Source organism: Notolabrus celidotus, chromosome 21 (genome assembly GCF_009762535.1).
Source record: "Notolabrus celidotus isolate fNotCel1 chromosome 21, fNotCel1.pri, whole genome shotgun sequence".
Taxonomy (NCBI): Eukaryota; Metazoa; Chordata; class Actinopteri; order Labriformes; family Labridae; genus Notolabrus; species Notolabrus celidotus.
Genome location: NC_048292.1, coordinates 21,394,473 through 21,411,683, shown reverse-complemented (window position 1 = coordinate 21,411,683; position 17,211 = coordinate 21,394,473). Strand labels below are relative to the sequence as shown.

General features: G+C 40.4%; 3 protein-coding genes across 3 annotated transcripts in view; 1 reads left to right on the top strand and 2 right to left on the bottom strand.

Moving 5' to 3' along the window:
* Positions 1-3,274: 3,274 nt before the first annotated feature.
* samm50l (sorting and assembly machinery component 50 homolog, like) lies at positions 3,275-12,671 on the bottom strand. Its single transcript, XM_034673204.1, has 15 exons — positions 12,498-12,671; positions 11,118-11,231; positions 10,733-10,834; positions 10,557-10,644; positions 10,333-10,439; positions 8,496-8,626; positions 8,271-8,358; positions 8,050-8,178; positions 7,847-7,918; positions 7,604-7,690; positions 6,665-6,735; positions 6,500-6,567; positions 5,593-5,739; positions 5,359-5,500; positions 3,275-4,188 (listed from the first exon to the last, which is right to left on the bottom strand). The coding sequence occupies exons 1-15, from the start codon at positions 12,516-12,518 to the stop codon at positions 4,143-4,145; spliced, it is 1,413 nt and encodes a 470-aa protein (XP_034529095.1). The 5' UTR covers positions 12,519-12,671; the 3' UTR covers positions 3,275-4,142.
* The window catches only part of scube1 (signal peptide, CUB domain, EGF-like 1), a 127,893-nt gene continuing 122,756 nt past the window's right edge, over positions 12,075-17,211 (top strand). Inside the window, exons 1-2 of the mRNA XM_034673201.1 lie at positions 12,075-12,272; positions 12,383-12,648. Coding sequence (XP_034529092.1) covers positions 12,582-12,648 — 67 coding nt within the window. The 5' untranslated portion in view covers positions 12,075-12,272; positions 12,383-12,581. The remainder of the gene's footprint in view (positions 12,273-12,382; positions 12,649-17,211) is intronic.
* On the bottom strand, positions 15,521-17,194 carry LOC117804823 (intracellular protein transport protein USO1-like). Its single transcript, XM_034673206.1, has one exon. It carries the CDS (start codon positions 16,966-16,968, stop codon positions 15,667-15,669), a length of 1,302 nt encoding a protein of 433 aa, XP_034529097.1. The 5' UTR covers positions 16,969-17,194; the 3' UTR covers positions 15,521-15,666.

Here is a 17,211-nt window from a genome sequence, read left to right as displayed (position 1 = left end):
GGAAATTGAGTTTAATTGCATCTCTTCAGTTTTATCACTAATTTATTGATTATTCGTTAACATTAGTTATTCATTTTGTTATATTTTAATAGCTAAATATACGCTGAATATATACTACCTTAAATCAGACATTAATCAAAAGCAAATACAAATAAAAATATATTTGAAAAACGAATTTAAGAACATTTTATTTTATTAAAAAAATATACTGAATCATTTTTTTACTCATTACACTTTTTAGGAGTTGCTCATTTCTCCTTACCTTCTTTAGAAATTGAATATTTCATGTCTTTATTTTTCATATTATGTCAGTTTCTTGACCAAAGGAGAATAAACTTGTCTTTGATTTGTACTATTTTACTAGATTTATACGACAATGTTTATTATAATGCACTAAAACACCAATATATGAGTCAACCTTTAAACCTAATTCTACAGGACTGGACCAACCAAGGCATTACAGCCTTTTATCAGATTGTTATTAATGGAAATATAAAGATCTGGCACTTCTTTCATAAATAAATAAGAACTTCTGATTATTCTGATCCCTCAAAAATAACACAAGTGCTCATCGATGCTTAAATTCAAATAATACCTGAGGCAGTATTTGTTAACTGTGCAAAGAAGATGAATAAGATTACACCGAGTTACAGAAGACAGTGCTGAGAAAAAGAGGCAAACAATTTGAAACTTGGCTTCAAATATAGCAGACTCAATACACATCCACAAATCCCTTTTTCTGCAAAGATTTCTGTGGTTCGAAACTTCTTGCATGGAGGGAGTGTGGAGAAGTTTCTGCAGACTTTGTAGGTGTCTTTTGGTCTTGTCCTTATCTTGAGTCTTTCTGAAAAAGGAGTGGAAAATTTAATGTCAGAGAGTTTATGACATTTATTCATCTTTTATCTTTCTCTTGGAAAAATTCCCAAATGCCTCAGTAAAAGTGACACGTACCTGCTGGAGATTTTAATGGCTTCAAGGAAGGAAGCAATAATGAAATGTGCAGTGCTCATATAAAACAATAATAAAGATAAAAGTTAAAGTAAAAAAAACTTTCACCCTAAACTGTATTAATATTTGTTCAATCATCATTGTATCTTAATTTTTTCTGCTGAGTCTGCAGCTGTTTGGTGCCAAAAACCCAACAAAAGCCACGTCAGCAGCAAATTTCAGATAAAATCAAGCCTTTAAATTAAAGACTGGACAGTTTTGCACAAGCACACAAAACTTTTAGAGTTCCGGAGTCTGGATTCTGGATCCAGGGTTGACTCAAGCTCAGAGAACTCAGTGACCTCCTGCACCCTCAGCCCCATCAAAGATAAACCTCTAAGTTATTTAATCTTGTTTAATTCCTCTTCCATAACTCCTGCTCTCTCTCAGCAGCATTTATCTGCTGAGCACCTGTCCACACTCCCACACACACAGAACAAGATCTGACCAAACACTCATCCAGCGCCGTCCACACTCAACTGCTCTGCACAAGTTCACCCGGAGCAAAGGTTCAGACTGTGTGCTCACGACCTGCAGTGAGTCAGGCGCACACACACACACACACACACACACACACACACACACACACACACACACACACACACACACACACACACACACACACACACACACACACACACACACACACACTAACAAGATCCTGCAGACCTGATAACTTCCTGGCGACAGCAACAGCATTTATTCCACTCATTCTGGGTCATAAAGCTGTCCATGAATTAAATTATAACCTCTCTGTGCAACATCTCTTTGATGATGTAACTCAGTGCAAAAAATGTAATCTTCTCTTTTTATTGCAGATATAAGGGTTAGGGTGCAAAAATGATAATCTCCCAATCAAGGTGAACCCAAAAAGAGACGTAATAAACCAAGACCAATTTTGGACTTTTGAGTCCCTGAGCTCCCTTGTCTTAGGTTCCTTTGCATCTCTGCTGCTGTGAACGTGCCAGACTCCAGCTTCTACAACTACTACTATCCGTCTCACCACTATGATCTCTCTCTATCCCTCTCTCCAACACGGTCTCAGCAGATGTGTGTCTAACATGAGTCTGGTCCTGCTGGAGGTTTTTTCTGCCTGTTAAAGGAAGTTTGTCCTGTGACTGTGACTGTGTCACTGTGACTTGCTAAAAATGCAAAGTGAGGATAACATTTGTTGGGATTTGGTGCTTTGTAAATAGACTGATTTTTTAATTGGTTTTAAATGATTGCATATTTAAGTAAGTTGTGTATTTGTTATATTCTATGCTGTAGTTGTTTGTTTTTATGTCACATCATGTTGCACTACAGGGTTTGCTCCTCTGCAGCAGTGCTCGATTGGATTCCCCCTTGAGGACAATAAAGTACATCCAACTTAATCTAATCCTCCAAAAGTTAAACTTGCAATTTGTTCTGCTCTCTTTTTTTGTATTTTTTACCTCCTTCAGAAAAATATTAACCTCACTTTATACTGTCAACTAGAGCTTGGCGATTTTGAAAAAGATGTAATCACGATAAATATAAAATCGTTATTTCATTAACATTTAAAGGCAGATTTCTGAAAGTTTAAGAAATCAGACAGTTTGTTAGCTTGTATCTGGATTTAGTTTTCTGATAAGCTTCTTGAATTCCTCATTTTTGACAGCGCTAACAGGAAGTTAGCACCGTTTTTTGAGTAAGACAAGGTTTTTGTGAAGTTTTAGTTTGTAGGTTCTTATTCTACTCAGGTTATTTACATTATTTGATTTCAATTGACAACAAAAGTATATCACATTGTATACTGTGTATCAGTTTCTAGAGTATTGTTGTGAGTAGTGCACTCCCTTTTAAGGTTACTCTGGGTTATGTGCGTTTAAATATATAAAATTTTGATCGAACATTTGTTATATTGAGAACATTATATCACGATAATTATCATTATTGAATTATCGCCCATCCTTACTGTCAACAAGCTGTAGAGGAAGGATAAGTTTGGCTTAACTGTGAGGTATTGATGAGAGAATGTCAACTCTGAATCAGAGCGCCCTCTGCTGGACAAGTTACGCGACTGCAACACTTTTAATTACTTTAAGCACTGTTTTCTGCTTTTTATGTTCTGCAAGAAAATATGTAATTTATCAGAAAAACACAGGTTGATACTGACTGATTGGTACCTGATGGAGGATTTCAGCCAAATCACTTTATAGGTAGAGACAGAAAACAAGAAGAAAGAGCAACTGTATAAAATAAGTCCATGATGTTCATGTGATTGTTGAATGTGTGTTTAAGAAGCCACAAAAGGATCCACAGAGAAGCCAGGGGAGCAGCTGTGATTTATTTGTGAATTGTTTCAAGAACATGAAAAAGAAAACAAACAGTAAGAGCACTGGTGGTGGATGTTGCTCAGCGGGGCGCGGTACGAGGTCCCACCTAAAACTGCTGCCTGCCTGAGAGATCAGCTTGTTGCTCTTTTACATCAGCTGTTAAACTGGATCCCACTCTCTGTCTAAAGCGCTGTGTTGACTTCAAAGTGCTGGTTCGTCCCGTTTTATTCCCTGGCTGCTGTAATCATTCGACCACACAGCACAACAACAGGTCAGGAGAGTGTGTGATGTGCAGTTCAGTGTCAAAAAATACTAAAACAAAGAGGTGCTCCAGGTGAGGAGCAGTCCTACAAGGCAAACTGGAAACATACCCCAAATCTCTTAAAGAATCTGGAAAGAATAAACTAAGCGGGACAAATCACTAGTAGATGACTTTTCCGAAGAGAGCGTCCCGGTGCTGGAGATAAACGAGAGAAGGTAAACTAAAGAGAAATATCTTATTGAAGTCTATGAAAGAGCCGGAGCTCTGATATGATTGTGTTTGCCATAGCTCTCATCTTTCCTCGAGTTTGCTGCTAAAGAAATCTTCTACCTGGGTTTTCTCTCCGGTCAGTGAAAGGCGGTTCAGTTCGTAGTGTAAAAAGTTTCACTAGTTTAACAAAGCAGCACTGGCACAGCGTTGTTGAGAAGCCTAACGTGGAGCTTATCAAAGGAGGTTTCGAAGGGGGGTCAGGCACCTTTGACCGAGACATACTGAAGGACCCATGCTAGTGCAATACACTCTACAACAAGTTACAGGTGACAAACAACGACACGTTTCTCCCTTTTCACATCACGGTCTCTGCTGGAGTGAGGAGGTCACAGGAAGCGGATTCCTGCTCCAAACTGGACGCCGTCACATATCCTGCAAGAGGAGGGAAAGGAGGGAAGAAGAGGGAAGAGAGAGATATTTAAAGGTTATTTTGGGGGCTTTAACACCTTTATTCAGAGGACAGGACAGAGAATAGAGCAGGAGACCAGGAATAAAGAGCTTTCTGGTGACTTAGCCTAGCTCCTTATTCTGCTATCTCTTCTTCCTTTTGTTTTCTAAATGGATTAAATATATATATTTTTTAAATAACGTAAGAATAGTGACAGATGTAAACCTGTTATATGTTGCTTTAAAAATTAGCATTGTAACATGGGTACTAATGGAGGTTCCTGGGCTTTTCGAGCCAGCCCCAAGTGGACACTTGAGGAACTGCAGGTTTTTGCACTTCCAACGATAACATGTGGCGCAGGGCCCTGAGTCAGATTTGAACCCGGACTAAAACCTCTGTGCATTGGGCATACTAATTAACCAAAGAGACTTTCAGATACAGTGTAATTGGCAATATTTAAGGGTGAGCGAGTTCTCCTCTGATTTAGCCTCTGCACTCCAGAATCAGCGATTCTTTTTATTGCACTGATTTTACTCCCTTAACATGCGCCTACATTACCCATAATACAACTTTGTCCTCAATAGTTTATTTGGAGAGTGTTGTGCTAATTGCAGCTAATATAGATATTGAACCACCAGCCTGAAACACAGACCATAAAAGACTGCTGGTGTCTGACTGACAGACATCTTTATTTTGACTAATATGTTTTCATTTTCAGACTTGTAGTCTTAAAATCTGACTAATGCTGATTCTAGTGACATCCCTGATGGATATAACATGCAACTGTTACGTGTGGTACCAAAGTCAAAGTAAAACGTGGATTGTCACAGAGACATCACACGTTAACTTTTAAACTCCTCTTTGTAGGTCCTGAGTTAAAGCAGTTAGTTTAGCAGTCGCCATCTCGGATTTTTTTTACAGCCAGCATCCTTATTTCTGTGTCAAACATATTTCTCTTTGTGTCTTCTTCCTCGTCGCTCAAATTCTTATTAAGGAACCTTTAAATAACCAGCTCATTTGAACGCATCATGAATGTAGGCATGCACAAATCTGATTCACCAAGCATTTAAAGGAGCATGCACACACTCATAGTTGGATCCTCTGCACTGTTCCTTAGTTATTTTATGTAACAGACGAGCCTGAAAGCAGTGTACCTGTCTCCACTCTGGACTCCCATGGGCACACAGTAGTTGAGCTCCAGTCTGGCGATGTTTCCGAGCCGCAGCACAATACCGGCTCCGTACGACCAGCGAATACACTCAGCCAGTTTCTGAAGGTGAGCCCGGGGACCTTCACCTGCACATCATGCACACAAAGAGACAACTTTTACACTCCTGCATGTTTTCACATAGCGTTTATTAACGTCATGTGACTCTCTGCTGACCCACCGTAGTTGAGGTTGCAGAGGTTTCCTGCGTTGAGGAAAAAGTGCGTCCTGAAGAGGTCTCCAAAGCCCCCTTTACCGGGTCTGAAGGGGAGTGGAGTGTAGAGGTGCAGACCACCTGCCCAGTACGCCTCTCCACCTAGGTAGTCCCCTGAAACACAAACACACATGATGAGAGTTAGTGGGGCTGTCAGACCACTTAACACAAAACATTCACAATGACGGGACTGCTACTTGTGTTCTTCAGTTTGTTTACGTCCTACAGGTTTGAGATGTTATTCTCAGTGTTTTAGGATACAGACAGGAAACATTGGGAGACATGCAACAAAGACCTGCAGCTGGAATCCAGTCAGGGATGTTGCATTAAGTGTTTTCTGTCTTTATCACACTTTCTCATGTCACATCTATAGATTTGCATTAAGAAAGCTTTAAAGAAACTGTTCGTATTCAAAGATCTTTTAATGTTTGGATTATATGAAGAGATCCCCTCCTGTCATTGCTTTCAATCATGTAGTTTAACCTAACACCTACAGGGAGGGACTGACAGACAGCACGTCACCCACCTTCTGAGTTGGGTTGATTCATATTCCATGTTTGTGTTGCAGCAGGATGAATGAGTGAAATGCATGCAAGTTAAATGCATGAGATGGTTTGATGCATTCTGTACACCTGAAATATTTAGGTGCAAGGTGTTTAAAATTACAAGGATTTAGACTTCTCATTCTGCATCAGTGTTAAAATGACTCCTACATCTCTACTCCTGGTTTTTAGGAACTCTTAAAGGGGAACTTTTTATTTTACAGTCTGCAGGTGGTCAGTTATTAAGCTTTTTTAGGATTATATTGTGTTATTATTTAACAGTTGTAAGTATCCTCTCTAGTTTGCGTTTTCCATCATTAGTTGTGTATTACCTTCACTCTGTGGCCCGATGCTGTACATCCCAAACCCTCGAACACTGGTGGGACCTCCAAGGTAGAACCTGGAAAACATTGATTACATATCATCCACTCTGTGCAGCATCATTTGATCTCTGAAAAGTCTCCTCCTACAGCTCTGACTGGGTAAACCAGGTGTACCTGTCAGCAATGCAGGACGGCGGTCCTCCCATTGGATAAAGCATCCCGCCCCACAGAGAGGCAGACAAGACCTGAGGAGACAGAATGATTCCTTCAAGTTCACTACAAACAGCATCGCACAAACTAGCAAACAGGTCATGCAAAATTACATCAAACTGGTTCACTCACATACGCACATACTTTCTAACTATGGCTTACAGTTAGGAGGCCGTCCAATATCATTCCCTGCATGGAGCAATAATGGTGTACACACCTTTCATGATATCACTGGGGATGGAGGCCTTCGCTCATTCCAAGACATCCAAAAGCTTTTCAGTTTACCTGGAACTTCTTTCTTTTTCTACCTTCACAGTGCACAGCAATGTGGACCTATGGGGTACCTTTGAATAGCCCACTAGATTCCCATCGATTTTATGCAGCTCCATGCATTTCATGTTTTTATTTCTGATTTTCTTTTTGCCTACTTATGTTTGTCATTAGTGCTATGGCGATCCTAGAGAGAGACAATTTAATTCCTGTTTGCCTGTTCCTTTTGGTCTCTATTTTCTTATCCCCCATCTGACATTGGCAATGGACATGATCCCTCTCTCCTGTACTTTTCTTTTTGTTATTTGTGTAAACTTATTTTTGGTTTTGGATTTCTTTGTTTAAAAAAAAAAATTCTAATAATAATAAAAAATTGATCACAAAAAAACCACAGCATCATACAAACTCATCCTGTGCGGCTTTATCGCCCCCTGGTGGATCCTTGATGTAACTGAAGTTTGAAGTGCACGACTGCAACTTTAAAAGCTACAAACATTATGTGTTTGCAAAGTGTGGAGTCTTACTACAAGCACCATGAGGCCCAGTTTACTCAAGGTGTAAGAACAAACACTACAACACTACAACACTAACGGAGAGTTTAGTTAAAACAGTCGATGACTTCTTCTGTCTTACTGAATCCCAGAAGAGTCGTCTGTTGAACTGCAGCTCAAAGTCCTCCTTCAAGAAGCTGGCGTCTCCTCCTGTGTACCCGGCGAGCTCCTGCAGGAACAAAAAACACACCTCAGTGTTACCTCTGTGACACCGTGCAGAACTTTTATTCTCTTTTAAAACAACTAAAAAGAGCAGGAAATGTGGAGATATTTCACCATTTGATATTAGGGATGTTCATAAATATGTTTAGATTGTCACACTCACCTGGTTGATCCTCAGTAAGGCACCTCTGCTGGGGAAAATGGCCGAATTCCTCGAGTCAATTGACACAGTGTGCTGCAAACAAGCATGAGAGGAGTTAGGTTTGGTTGTGAACGAAAGGATAACATGAACAGACAGCTATGGGAGACAGTAATCAGAGGGTGTTGTGGTCGTATTTGGAGCTAGACTACATCTCCTGGCTTTACCGAGAGGGCAGACTTCAGCGAGTGTCCGCTCTCCTCCCGCACAGCAAAGGAAGCGCTGCGAGCGAGGCACCCGAGCTCCCTCCAGACTCCCTCCCACTTCAGCGTGTGGTTAGTCACCCCAAGGGGAAACTGCAGCCGGACAGAAGGAGTTAAAAAACATACATTAACCGTCTCTCTTTCTAGATGTTTAAATGCAGACGTTTGCAAACTCGGCCTCTTACGTTCAGCTCTGCAGACATGCCTCTGTCGGTCTCTTTTAGGGAGCTCCACGGGAACTGACCGGTGACTTTGTACAGGTTGAGAATGAGGCTGAAAGAGAAGACACACAGAGCAGCATCAGGATGTTTGTGCTCTCTTAAATGCATCATAGATCGACCTTAAAGACGATTTCCTGCATTGTAAGAGATGTTGGATGATGGTAATCAGGTTTTGAATCTCTGACGTACTTGCGTTCAAAGTGTCCGGGCTGTGGTTTGAAGAAGGAAAGACCGTACGACGTCTCCTTGGTACCGTAGGAGAACTGGAAGGTGAGTTTCTCAGCTCGACCCAACATATTCGGCAATTTCAGACCAAGAACCTGTCAGACAAAACACACAACAAGTTACTTCTGTGATCAAAAATAAAGATACTTATATCTCTGACACTTTACACCTGGGTCCTATTTTTAATATATTTCATGGTGCTAAAAAAATGCAGATTTGCTCCTTTATGCTGCTTCATCCTGCAGCTCCTGAATGTCTGATATTTGACCTTTGATGGAAGATCATCTGAAGCAAAATGCGTCCTCACCTCCGGCTTTGATGCCACTTTAAGAGTCTAAAGATATAACAGAAAGGATCCCCACAGGTACAGTCTCTTAAAATCAGATGCAGCACTCAAAGCTCCACTGACAATTTGTGTTTTATCAGCAGAACATGGGAGTTGCTGTTCTTCCACTGCCTTTACCTTAATCTGTAAGTTTTATTTTTGTTATTGTGTTTCAAAAGTACCGTATTGAAATCAAACTAAACATTTAAACCACCACAGTCACACAATCTCACAAAAACACTTCTGTTCTGCTCAGCAAGACTTCTGCTTTTGTCAATGGCTTCACGTCCTTCTCTTGCTGTTCTGTGTTTGTTTTCCTGCATGTCGCTTGTGGGCCGAGTTTTGCCACACCTGGCAGTGCCTGGCCAGCCTCCGAAATCTCCACGCATCAGTTATCAGGCCTGTCCCCTTTGGAATCATCTACCAATCAGGGTCCGGGAGGCAGATATCCTCTCTACTTTTAAGAGTAGGCTTCAAACTTTCCTTTTTGATAAAAAGCTTATAGTTAGAGCTTGATCAGGTTTGGACCAGCTCTTAGTTATGCCGCTATAGGCTTAGACTGACACACTGGGATCCCTCTCTCCTCTGTCTGCCTGTCTCTGACTTTAACTCTTCCTGTCCCATTAAAGTTACTAACCATAGACCTTTCTTGAGTCCCTGAGCTCCCTTGTCTCGTAGGTTCCTCTGGGTCTCTGCTGCTGTGGACGTGCCAGACTCCAGTTACTACAACTTCTACTATCCGTCCCACTATCTATCTATCTATCTATCTATCTCTCCCTCTATCCCTTTCTTCAACACGGTCTCAGCAGATGTGTGCTCTGCTCATGGTGGATTAAGATGAGATCAGACTGAGTCCTGTCTGTAAGATGAGACTGGATCTTTTCCTGTCTTGATGTTGGGTCTTTGTTAATAATAGAACAGAGAGTACGGTCTAGACGTGCTCTGTTTGGAAAAGCGTATTGAGATAACATTTGTTGTGATTTTGCGCTATATAAATTAAGATTGATTGATCAGCACACACCTCATTACCTTTGAGAATCGTTCTTAAATTATTGATACTTTCTTTTGTAAATAAATCATCGTTTAAAATGGACGTGTGTTTCCGTTTGGTCATGTCTTGTTAAAGATAAAGTATCGGTCTCTGTCGGGATCTTCTCTTCAGAAACTCGAGTGCACCTGACACCAAGCATCATGCAGCAGGGTGCAGGAATGTTGTGCAGCTGAAGCTTTGTACAGGAACAATTTAAAACTTTTGCACCGCTTATTTTTTTAGACTGATTGTGTTAAAATACAGCCAAGGTCTGGAAATGTCAGAGTCGACCTTTGGAAAGGTTTGAGGTCATACAAGATCAACATAAATACTACTTCCTGGTGCGTTAAGTCTCTCTCCTGCACTCTCTGCTCCATCCTGAACTCATCACACCAGCGGAAATATGGCCGACATGAATCATTAATATGAGTGTTGCTCTCTCTCACCATGCTTCCTTCATTGTTGCCGACCATGGTGTTGTAGCTTCCGGTCAGCCTCTTCACCTCCGTCACTTCAAAGGTCACATCCAGACCGTTCGGCAGAGCGTCCTTACCTGAGGACAGAGAACCAATCAGAGGAGAGGACATCACATCAGACCAATTAAAAGTACTGCTTCTGAAAGAAGCAGTAAAGACGAACACTCGCTGTGTCTGCTCTCCAGATGTTTTACCTTCAGACGTGTCGATAAGAACCTCCACATCCTTAAAGATCCCGAGGCGGAGCAGCTTCTGTCTGGCGACATGAGCCTTCTTCATCACCTGGATCACAAACAGAGACACAGCTCAGCACTCAGAGTCCTTGTCTGAACGCATGATGCAACGTGCACAAAAACGTATGGAAACATACGTCGATCAGGTTTTTGGCGTGGAAAACATCAGAGATCTCGTAGCCCAGCAGGTCCTCTTTAGTTCTTCCCAGACCCTGGATGTTGACATGTTGGACGACCACCTGGAGGCAAAGGCATTTAACTCAGCTCACTTTCACATCATCGTCACAGAGTTTCACTCTGAGGAGTCTGCTGGGTCTTTCCGTGACTGTGACAGACTTTTCTGGTTTCTAATTGGATTTTTGCTTTTAGATCTTGTATTCCAAAAAATGTTTAAAACCTGCAGCCTGAGCTGTCTCAATAAGTTACTGGACATCCATTGGAACCACAAAAGACCTCTGGGTCCCTGCACCAGACTTCAGGAACATCTTATCTTAAACCCACTTATATTTCGTCACCACTCACGTCTTTGTTCTCAAGGATCTCCTGCTTCCCTTCTTGCTCCATATCCGGCGTCTCCACCAAGTCATCAGGGTTTACTCCCAAGTCCCGGCCATGCATTGGGAGAGGATCCAGACTCTGCAGGAGTGATAAGAACAAAGCTTCAAATAACACCTCCTGCAATTGCGATCTAATCCTGAGGAACACAACAGGCATGAGAAAAATCCACCTCAGACTTTGGAGGTGCACAACTCTCTTCGTTCCTATATTTAATGTGTATATATTAGATCCAAGTGGACTGTAAATTTAAATGTAATATCTTATCTGTGCTGGAAATGGAAACAGAGGTCGACCAAAGTGTTTGCATGAGAAATTTAAAGGTGATGCACAACAAACTCAAACTATTGGGCTATTTAGAAGCATATATCTAACAGTAAGTTGTCTGCAGAAATCTGCAAGATCAATCTAATCACCATTGTTTAATCCAGCACCAACCACTGAGACAAAGCAATGCAAAGTGGTCTCATTTGCATGTCCATAACATTTTGGTGACCCTTTCAAACACGTTGATTGTTTTCTTTGCCATTTGCAGCCTGTCTTTGTATTTATTTTTGTCGTTTCATTTGGTTGTATTTTCAGTTTTTGGTTCAGTTTCCTGTCTGGTTGTGTTAATAGTGAGGTTTTGATGTAGTAAAGTGTTTTCTTGTCCTATTTTTGGTCGTGTTATCTGCAGTTGTAGCACATTTTTAAGAATTATGTTATATGGATGAATAATAACTTAAAACGTTTGGGCTCTCAGGGCCACCGTAGAGACATGCAAAGGTGACACCTAACCACTCCTATACAACAGCATGATAAAAAGGTATGTATAGCACATAGAAGGGGCAGCTGGCATGGAAGAGAAAGGGCACAACAGACATGGGGTGGGGCTTTAAGAGGAGTGTGTAATGTCCTATGACCAGTGAATGTCACACGGTGAGTCCCAGATAGAAAGAGAGAGTTGACCTGATAACCACATTAAGTTTGTGATTAATTTAGTCGAATATATTTTTGTAAAATGAATTGTGATTAAAATAACATCTTAAACATGAGTACATTATGTATAAAGAGGTTTGTAGACATAAATATGCGGATTTCTACATTTGAAAATGCCGCCCTGTCTTTGTTGGCATACTGCAGGTGTGTAATTAATGAGCAGGTAGAGTTACGTCATTATTAAACACACACTTTCCAGCTTTAATTAAATTCCACCTGTGTGTGTTCCCCTCATTGTTCGTCTTATCTGTCAGTGTGTAGCAGAACATCGAGTCCGCTGTGAGTCTGCAGCCCTGCCTGGCGTCACACAGGGAGGTCATGGTCTGTAATCCACACAGAGGCCACCTGTCCGCGTGGAACCGGGTTTACCTTAGCATGGACGGTCCCCATGGTGACTACCGGCTCCTTTAAACCTCTTCAATCCGGATTAACTGCTCTGCACACCGGAGGAAAATGATAGATGACAGCGGCTACTTTCTACACTACCAATCCCCCTTCAAGGGAGACGCCATGACAGTTGGTGAGGTCTCGTGCTGCGTTCATGTACACCTCATAAAATACGTCAAGTCTCGTTGTGGTATTGCGTTTTTCGACCGCATCTCGCTGTCTTTATTTTTCAAGATAGTTTTTTGCTACAAAACAAATTTTCATACACAAAGCAAAGCCCCTGCCTAGTATTGAAGCTGGAAAGAGTAAAAACGAAAGCGCGCTAATGTTTTATTCTCCGATCAACTGAGTTAGCCTCCTGTAGGGTAGCAGTAATTGCTACACTACCATGATAACAACCCCTATAAACAGAAAGAGTAGACAAGATAACGTCTTTAACATTTAAAACCTGAATTATAAGCGGTTAAATTGTACATAGCAGCGTAAAACGCCACTTATAAAGATGATTGCGTAAAACGGATTTTAAACGCGCCTTTGAACGCATCACCCTGACTCCACCATGTGATTGGTTATAAATCAGAATGGATCGAGGTGGGCGTGGCAGGGCCAGCATCGTCATAGCATTGTGTCTCCGGCAGGTGGTGCTGTTTGTTCTATGAGGCTGAAACTGGAAAAAAAATCATTAATATATATTGGTGAGACAGTGATTTTCAATAGAATGTTATTAAAAGTAACAGTTTTTGATGAGGATTTGTCAATGAAACTGTCATTTTTTTGTCTTTTTGAAGAAGTTGTGTTTAATAATTCAAAATGCAAGGGCAGCAAGCCCCTAAGTTTTATTTTGCTACTTCCCCATAAGTTTCAGGATACTCCCTGCCAAATTTCATAACTGTAAGACCATTTATGAATTATAGTACCTATACATGTGCGTCATGTAGCTGAAAGCATTTTTCAAAAAAGTTTTTTTTTTGGTCCGCCGACCACACGGCCCCGAGTTGGGAGTGCTCATTACACCCTTGTGATGTCCCAAGGTATAGGCTAACAAAAAATAATGGTAAAAAAAAGGTAGCAAAAACATCCTGAGGGCTGGACCTGGCTCCTGGCCTACTTCGTGTTGCCCTGTTTATAACTTTAAAACTTTAAAATGCCAACAGTACAGAGTATCTTATAAAACTAAAAGCTAATATGATAAAGAATCAAATTTGGGAAAATTACCTTTCCACTTCGACTCTCTATAGACAGGAACTGATACTACTCTATATTATAGAGTAACTTCAGTTCTTGGGTTAATTTTTCCTACAGGTTTGTGTATTTTGTCATTTAGAATTTGTGAACTTTTTCAAGGCCTTTTTAAAAGATTTTTTAAAAAAGGGTGGGTGAGAATCTTTTTTTTTTCAATTTGTACTTGTTTTTCTTTAATTTCCAAGAAAAAAAGTCAGAGTTATGTTGGGGGAACAAGCAAAAATAAGTTCTTAAAGTATAATTTGTATTTTATTTCTGATATTAAAATGTTTTTTTCATCATAATTCTGACTTTAATATCTGAATACATTAAAAAAATACCTTAAATTATAAAAATGTATTTATCTCCTGCCCTCCAAACATTTTTTTCAGTGGCTAATCCTCTTCTTTAAAAAATATTTGTCACACCAATTAATATATTTTTAATTATGTTTATAATAAAGTTAGGAGGCAAAAAATTGGGAAAATAAATCACTTACAAATAAGAAATTATATTATCCAAGGATTTCTAAGACCTCAGACTAACATGAACAAAAACACAGATGCCAGACCGTGAATATCCAGTGCAAAGTAACATTTTCTTTGTTTTTTTTATGTTGTAAAACTTCAATTCACAAATAATACTTCAGTTTTAAAAAGTTCAATTAATCAAACTGCCTGCAGATCTAGTTTGCCGATTTAAACATAACTTTTCCTACTTAGATTATATATTAAAGTAAAGATGAACTGTTATATGATTGTACAGGATGTAATATATACAATTTAGATATGGAATTATAGTATAGAATATAGTACCTATATTTCATTGCTTGTTTGTACCTGTTACATGCTCAATGACAATAAATTGAATCTAATGTAATATATGTGCATTGACGTCATGTAGCCGAAATAATTTTTCAAAAAAGTTTTTTTTTGGGTCCCCTGACCAAATGCCCGGAGTTTGGAGTGCTGCTTACCCTTTAGTGATGTCCCAAGGTAAAGGCTAACAAAAAATAATAGTGAAAAAAAGGTAGCAAAGAACATCCTGAGGGCTGAACCTGGCTTCCGGCCTTACGTTGCTGTTAGTTGAATAAGTGAAGCTAACAGCAGTTATCTTCAGCCATTAGTCTACACAGAGGCGATCAGGCCTGAGAGTCAGCACCTTAACAGTCCATCGAGAAAAGAACTTTCCGCTGATTGGTCAATCAAGTGAAAATGTAATTTCCATGAGAATATTTTTGTTAGTTTGGACATTACTATGTTCTAGTTAAAATAAACTTTGTGTCCGAATGGTGCAACCAAACATGAGACAACTGTTTATTGTTCAGGTAAAAAAGAAAATTATCTTGGTGAGGCGAAATAACAACCAAAGATGGTAAGCGAGGAGATTTACAGGGCGAATGGACAATCTCTGTTACAATTAAAATTAATCTAAGAACTAAGATTTCTGCCCGTGATATCTCAACCACCAGCCTAATATTTTTAAAGGTTATTAATTATTCAGTAGTTCTTATGGTTTAATGCCAATAAATATCCATATGGAAATTCTGTAATGTAAAGAGAGAAATGCTGAGATGAAATCAGATGACAAAAACAACCTGTTGTTAAAAAGTGATTGAAAACCAGCAGCTTGTACAATATGCAACCTGTATTACAAAATCTGACCTTTTTTAACTGTTGCATCTTACATTCATAAATCATATTGACTGTACCACTTTGAATTATTACAAAATATTGATGCAGAGAATTTATTTTTTATAATTCTCTCAATTATGAACTCTCAAATTCATTGTATTCTTTTTTTATTGTTTTTATTCATGAACAAATGAACTAAAGCTAATTGTTATAGTTTTTGTGGGGGAAACCAGAGACACCTGGAGGAAACCCACAGTTGGTAAGAGGGCTAGTTGGAGTCAGAAGGTTAGGAAGTGTTAGAGGGATGGGGCTGGGGAGTTGTGGACACCGACATTCTTCTTCTTCCACCTCTTTGGTTTCCTCAACCCCAGAGCGTGTCTGAATCTTTTCCAGAATGAATGCTGTGTGGTGTTCACTGCTTCAGCCTCTTCTTGTTGAAGTCCTACCATGGCAGGTCTGTCAGACGTCTCCTCCTCAGATGTCTGCTCTTTGGACTCCTCAGCCTCCTCCTGGACTTTGGCGGTCAATGCCTCAGGTAGGGGCTCCTCCTGGCAGCTGGTGGTCTCCATTTGGGAAGGCACTTCTTCCTCTTTCTCAGTCTTGCTGACCTCCTCTGCTATCTCCTTTTGGAGGGCATCCTGTTCAGCCTTCTGTTCAGAGATGACCCGCAGGTACTCCCTCATTCTGTCTTCATTAGACTGGATGACGTCAGCCTGCTGTTGGACAGTTGAAATCACAGTTTCATACCTTTGATTAAGGTCATTGTATGAAACTGTGAGGCTTTCCCGTTCCTCTTGGAGAACCTTGTTCTTTTGGTTTTGGAGCTGAAGCTCGGCAGCAAACCTCTCCTGGCTGATGGTGTATGTCTTCTTCATGTCTTGGTTCTCTTGTTGACATAGTTTCTGGAGGCTAAGTTGAATTTTCAGCTCCTCCAGCTCATTCAACAGATCCCTCTCCCTTTCAAAGGCACTTTGCTGGAGGTCGTTAAAATCCTGCGCCATCTTCTGATGGAGAGCGTCATTTTCAGCCCTCATGTCATCCATGTGCCTCTGGTCCTCCAGCACCCTGTCTGCATGAGACTGTTTCTCATTCTCTAGCTCATGGAGAAAGAAACCAGCTTGCTGTCTGAGGGCAGGGACCTCAGTATCATACCTTGAGCTGATGTTTAGGTATGATAGTTTGGTCTCATTCAGCTCCTCTTGGAGAATTCTGCATTTGTCCTTTTCCAGCTGCAGCTCTTCCTTTAAGGCCTGCTGGCTGAGCATGTGACCCACCTGCAGCTCCTCATAGTCTTCTTCAAGATTTCTAAAGTGTGAATGTTTGAATTTGCTGTTTATCAGGGTGGACATCTCTTCTTTGTTGAGGTTTCCTGCTCCATCGTAGAAATTGAGTTTATCCAGCTCTCTCCTCTGCACTTTGCTCCTCTCGATGTAAACATCTTTCAGCTTCTTTGTCTTCAGCAGCTTCTTCTCTAACTCCTCATTGCTGCGCTCCAGCCTCCGATTCTCTCGACGGAGTGAATCCATTTCTCCCATATGCATGTTATTGCTATCAACCTGCTGTTCAGAGGTTAGATCGTAGTCGTTAAAATGAGACATGCTTGTAAAAGTCAGTCTCCAAAATTCTCAATTGACAGCAGAAAAAGTTGATAGATTTGTCGCAAGTGGCTTTTTTGAGAAAGAGTTGCTAGAGGAGTCTGAAAAGTCTCTAAGTTGGCAACACTGTGAACATCTGCTCCCGTTTATATACTGCAGAGTATGATCACTTTATGATGTAATAATCGTCATAGGCATTATGATGCGTATGAGTTCAATTATATGTTCCTTTGATCTTCAGATCCT

Bases quoted from the DNA above. Each gene is read 5' to 3' on its own strand.
- LOC117804823 (XM_034673206.1), bottom strand. From the start codon at position 16,968: ATGTCTCATTTTAACGACTACGATCTAACCTCTGAACAGCAGGTTGAT.
- samm50l (XM_034673204.1), bottom strand. From the start codon at position 12,518: ATGGGGACCGTCCATGCTAAG. The intron at 10,835-11,117 runs GTGAGTGGTGAC...CTTTGCCTCCAG, and splicing joins AGATCCTTGAGAACAAAGAC to GTGGTCGTCCAACATGTCAA. The intron at 10,440-10,556 runs GTAAAACATCTG...CTCTGTCCTCAG, and splicing joins TCTTATCGACACGTCTGAAG to GTAAGGACGCTCTGCCGAAC.